The sequence below is a fragment of the Eimeria tenella genome, genomic scaffold (assembly GCF_000499545.2).
Source record: "Eimeria tenella Houghton genomic scaffold, Eth_scaff574, whole genome shotgun sequence".
Classification (NCBI taxonomy): domain Eukaryota; phylum Apicomplexa; class Conoidasida; order Eucoccidiorida; family Eimeriidae; genus Eimeria; species Eimeria tenella.
The window spans coordinates 652-6,313 of record NW_013545703.1 but is presented as its reverse complement, the minus strand read 5'-3'; the positions used below and the strand labels follow the sequence as shown (position 1 = coordinate 6,313).

The window sequence follows — 5,662 nt, the reverse complement described above, 5'->3', positions numbered from 1 at the left end:
GCACTTGGAGGCAGTGAGTGGCTAAAAAGCCCCAGAATAATGCAATACAAAAGACAAAAATATATATTACTCTTACGAAAAAGAGAATAAACAATTTGCATGCAAAATGTACCAAACGAATTTGCATGCGCAGCAAATGCATGCGGTGTACATACACTGCGCTGCGGTGTATGTACACTGCGCTGCAAGTGCCCTGCATGCAGGTCTCAAAAAGAAAAAAAGAAGAAAAAGAATTTCAAAGTTTCAAACCAAATAAAACAATAAAATAAAAAGCGATAATGAAAAAAAGAAACAAAGAGGAAAAAGAATGCAAAAATGCAGCAAAAGAAGTTCTTTTTTGGACAATTAATTTGTTTAAAAGCCTATTTTAGTGCTCTTTTGGCCTTTTATAGCTTTGCATGCACATTTGCACTCCAAACCCTCATTAAGGGTTTACAAATCTGGTCTTTTCCCCCTCAAAACCCCAAAAACCTCACCCGTAAATGTAATTTATTATGCAGCGAACAGCCTCGGGGTATTCGCACTCCATAACATACTTCAGCAGGTCCGGCCTTTGTGGGGTGTCTGCGCAGTTCGGGTGTACGTACACCCCAAAAGCCAGCAGCAGCAGCAGCAGCAGCAACAGCAGCAGCAGAAGCAGCGAAAGGTTATTCGGCAGCTCCCAGAACAAACCCCAAACCCCAAACCCCAAACCCTAAACCCTAAACCCTAAACCCTAAACCCTAAACCCTAAGTGGCGGTGTCTGCCGGTGGAGCACCGCCGGAGTGCTGGGGCGCGGGGTGTACGTACACCTGGGACCGCTGGGGTGTACATAAACCTCACCAGAATAGCGCATTTTCTCTTTTTGTTTTTCTTCTAAAGCAGTTATTTCTTTTAACCAAACTGGCGAACTTAAACGCAAAAATGCGCTGTGCACGGGGATGCTGTACGCACGCTGCGGCACCTGAAACAAACCCCAAACCCTAAACCCTAAACCCTAAACCCTAAACCCTAAACCCTAGCAGCGGTCTTGTGGGCTCAAACAAAGCGCCAAAGAAGCGTGAAAACAACTAAATGGCCTACATTTAAGAATTATATTTAAATGCAAAATGAATTTTTTTAAAGTGGAGACTTTTTGCTGCAGCCGAGGTGTATGTACACCTCGCGGCGGTGCTGCTGGGGTGTATGTACACCTACGCGGGCCTTCTTCAGCAAATCTTCCGGAAGCAAAATTGTCTGCTGCTCACTTTTATTTCTTTTGCTGCTTTTGCCTCTGGGGGGCACCAGCACCAGCAGCAAATCGCAAGTCCCCAGGCTCCGCTGCAGCCTGAAAGAAGCAGCAGCAGCAGCAGCAGCAGCAGCAGCACATAGTAGTGCGCAATGTGTGCATGCGCTGCGGCAGCCGAATTGGATTGCTGCTGATACTTCAGCAGCAGAAAAAGCAGCTGTATAGACACTTCGACGTGGTGCAGCAACAGCAGCAAAGTTGAGGGAAGGATGCAGCTGCTGGCGTAGAGACTTGCTGCTGCACTATTTGCTGCTGCTCCTGCTGCTGATGCTGCTGTTTCTATAACAACAGCAAACTGAAAGGACTTCAAAGCGAAACAGAAGACTCGCAGAGCCGCGTGCTGAGGTGTACATACACCCCAACAGCAGCACGGCAGATGAACACAAAAGAAATGGATGCAGCAGCAGCAGCAGCAGCAGCAGCAGTAGCAGCAGCAGCAACTACAGAGCTGTAGGGCTCCAGGCAGCAACAGCAGTGCAGCAGCAGCAGCAGCAATACAGTGCAGCAGTAAAGCAATGCATCAGCAGCACCGCAACGGCCCTGCCGCCGCTGCAGCGGCACCTGCTGCAGCTGCTGCTGCTGCTGCTGCTGCTGCTGCTGCTGCTGCTGCTGCTGCTGCTTACATTTTGGCATCAAGGATGGCATCTGCGTCGTTGAGTTTTTCAGCAAGTTGCATCGGCTGCGCCTCAAACATCTCCAGGGGCTCTTCTGCTGCTGCTGCTGCAGCAGCAGGCTCGGGCCGCTGCATCCGCAGCACCATTAAGGCGTAGGCCTCTGCAGCAGCAGCAAAAGCAGCAGCAGCAGCACATAGCGCAGTGCCATTGGGGCGTAGGCCTCTGCAGCAGCAGCAAATGCAGCAGCAGCAGCAGCAGCGCATAGTGCAGCAGCAGCAGCACAGACAGCTGCAGCGGCAGACTCCAGGTGAAACGGTAGCTGCAGCAGCAGCAGCCGCAGCCACAGCAGCAGCAGCACTACTAGCAGCAGAAGCAGCAGCACTAACAGCAGCAGCAGCACCACCACCATAAACAGCAGTAGCAGCACCGCCACCACTAACAGCAGCAGCAGCAGTAGCAGCAGCACTACTAGCAGCAGAAGCAGCACCACTGCAGCACCACCACCGCCACTAACAGCAGCAGCAGCAGCAGCAGCAGCAGCAGCAGCAGGCTCACCGGTCAAGATATAAGGCATGCAGTGCAGCAAAGGCTTCAGTTCAGAATCTCCTCTTTTTCTGAAGAGCATATTTCCTCTTTTGTCGAAATATCCATTTTGAATCCACTTCAACACGCGCAACGCGTCGAACGGGCCCTGCAACAAACCCTAAACCCTAAACCCTAAACCCTAAACCCTAAACCCTGGGGAGGCGATTGGAAGAAAAGGATTTGAAGGTTGAATTAAAGAAAAGGATTAGAGTATGTAATTTGAGAAAAGGAGTGAATGATGCAGTTAAAAAAGGATTTAACAAAACAAGTAAAAAAGAATCATCAAAACAAATAAAAAAGAATTATCAAAACAAATAAAAAAGAATTAAACAAGACAAAAATAAGGAATTAAGTAAAAATATTGAAAAGGAATAAAATAGATATTGAATAAGAGAGTGAATAAACAATTAAAAAAGAATAAAATGAAGGAAATAAGTAAAAGATAAATGGACAAAAAAGAATTAAATAGAACAAAAAGGAAAAGATAAAACTTTATTTTGAATGAATTAAACAAAACAAATAAAGAAAAGATTAAAAAGCAAAAATGAATTAAAATGAATTAACGAAAAGACAAACAAAAGAATAAAAGAAAAGAATCAAAAGCTGAATTAAATAAAGACAAAAGAACAATAACTAAATAAACAAATAAATAAATAAAAATAAGTAAATAAATAACAAAATAGATAACTACGCGAATAAAGAAATAAGTAAATAAATAAATAAAAGAACTAAATAATAAATAAACAAACAAATAAACAAATAAAAGAATTGAATAATAAATCAACAAACGAGTAAATACATAAATAAATAAAAGAAATAAATAACAAATAAATTAATCAATTAATAAAATAAATAAAGAAATAAAACAAATAAAAGAAATAATAAATAAATAAGTAAGTAAATAAATAAATAAATAAATTTTTCATTACTTGAGTTTTGCCGAAGTCGTCCAAATACTCCCAAGAGTGTAGAGACACCCGAAGAGCCTCTCGGGTGGACATACACCCCAAGAGGCAGCACGTGGAGGTCGAGGAGATGCTGCGAAGCTGCAACAAACCCTAAACCCTAAACCCTAAACCCTAAACCCTAAACCCTAAACCCTGGGCTCTAAAGACGGGAGCACGCGGCAACGGAGACGCCGGAGTTTCGGCGAAAAGATCTTTCGAGAAGAAGCAAGATCTTCACTGGATGCAGCAAACCCTAAACCCTAAACCCTAAACCCTAAACCCTAAACCCTAAACGCCGAACCCTAAACCCTATACCCTTGACGCTGCACACGACGGTTCACACTCAACGAAACCCTGCAGCACTTTTCTGAAGAGTTGAACAAGCCAGTCTGTTCTGGAGACATAAAGATAAAACCCTGAACCCTAAACCCTAAACCCTAAACCCTAAACCCTAAACCCTAAACCCTAGGGAGGTCCTTACCAAGGCTGGGTCTTCGGCGTTGTCTTGCCCCTCTTGAGATGGCGGCGAAGGGGAGGCTTGGGGCCTCTCCCCCACATTCCTCAGTTCCTCCATTGAAACCCTAAACCCTAAACCCTAAACCCTAAACCCTAAACCCTAAACCCTAAGCCCTAAACCCTGAGCCTTGGCTCGGGACCTGCAGTGGTCCGGCTGTCGCTGTCTGCGCTCTTCGCAGGCTGTCGGAATGCAGCAAAAAGGGGGAAATAAGTGAATTAAATGAATTAAATAAATTAAATTAATTAAATTAATTCATTTTAATTCAGTTTAATTTATTTTAAAACTCCAGAATTGCATAAATGCTTCGCTGAGACTCCAGAGCTGTCGGCGGTGGCCTCAGCAGCGGCCAGCTAGCAGCCGCCGCTCACTGGGGGCCCCCAAACCCTAAACCCTAAACGCTAAACCCTAAACCCTAAACCTTAAACCCTAAACCCTAAACCCTAATTGTTTAGATTTAAGTTAAATTCGCTCATTCAAAGAAGACAAAACTGCCAAAGACATCCATTTGGTGCAGCGGCGGACAACGCTTGAGCGCCCACGCCGCTGCAAACGCTAAACCCTAAACCCCAAACCCTAAACCCTAAACCCTAAACCCTAAACCGTGAACAATAAACACTATATGTAAACCCTAAGTCCTACACAGACCCTGGCCCCTAGACTCAAGACCCTGTAGCTTCAACCCAAAACTCTAGACCCTAAACCCCAGACCCTACACCCTAAACCCTAAACCCTAAGCACCACACCCTAAACCCTAAACCCTAAACCCTAACATAGGGAGTTTGTAGCAGATCCGGCGGGGTTTAGATTTGTTGTTGATTGTTTTTATAAAAAAGAACTTCAAATAAATAAGAGAAGAAAATGAAAATCAAAAAAAGAAAAATAAAATAAAAAAAGAAAAACCCCTTAAAGATGGTTTTAGAAAAGAGGTTTAGTAAACCCTCGTTGTTAAACCCTTTCTAGAAACCCTCGTTGCTAAACCCTCGCCTCTAAACACTCATCATTTGGTCAAACCCTAATCGCTAAACCCTATTTAGTAAACCCTCGTTTCTAAACCCTCATCAGTAGAGCCCAACTACCAAACCCTTTCTGTTAAACCCTCGCCATCAAACCCTCACTTCTAAACCCTCATTTCTAAACCCTCATTTCTAAAGCCTCTTCATTAAACCCTCGTTCCTAAACCGCCATGATTAAACCCTCTTCAGCAAACCCTCATTTCCAAACCCTCATTGTTAAGCCCTCATCACTAAACCCTCGCTATCAAACCCTCATCGCTAAACCTTCGTTCTCAAACCCTCATTAAACCCTCAGTGTTAAACCCTAACTGTTAAACCCTGTCTAGTAAACCCTCGTTGCTAATCCCTGACCTTTAAACCCTTTTTAGAAAACCCTTTTTAAGGGTTTGGCAGCAGCAACATAATTCTCTTGAAGATCCAGAGCGAGATGCAGCTCTTTCAAAGAGGCGCAGGAGCATTCCACACTAAACGCTAAACCCTAAACCCTAAACCCTAAACCCTAACCCCTATAACCTAAACGCTAAACTCTGAATCTTACAATGCTAAACCCTAATCCTAAATCCTAAACCCTAAACCCAAAAAACACCAAACCCTAACGCCAAGTCGCTAAACCCTAGACCGCAACCCCTAGACCCTAGACCCCAAACCCTAAACCCTAAACCCTAAATAGCGAAGAAAAGCTTCTAAACTGGACTAAAATGTAGAGGCCGAATTGAAG

The 5,662-nt window shown here is 44.1% G+C and overlaps 1 protein-coding gene across 1 annotated transcript; it reads right to left on the bottom strand.

Annotated features, from left to right (window-relative positions):
* Positions 1 to 1,177: 1,177 nt before the first annotated feature.
* Positions 1,178 to 3,988, bottom strand: ETH_00000500 (uncharacterized protein; the record flags this gene model as incomplete). Its single annotated transcript, XM_013380387.1, has 5 exons — positions 1,178 to 1,307; positions 1,892 to 2,042; positions 2,438 to 2,573; positions 3,397 to 3,513; positions 3,896 to 3,988. Coding segments are annotated over 5 exons (627 nt in total), but the record flags the coding sequence as incomplete, so codon positions are not given.
* Between the last annotated feature and the right edge of the window lie 1,674 nt (positions 3,989 to 5,662).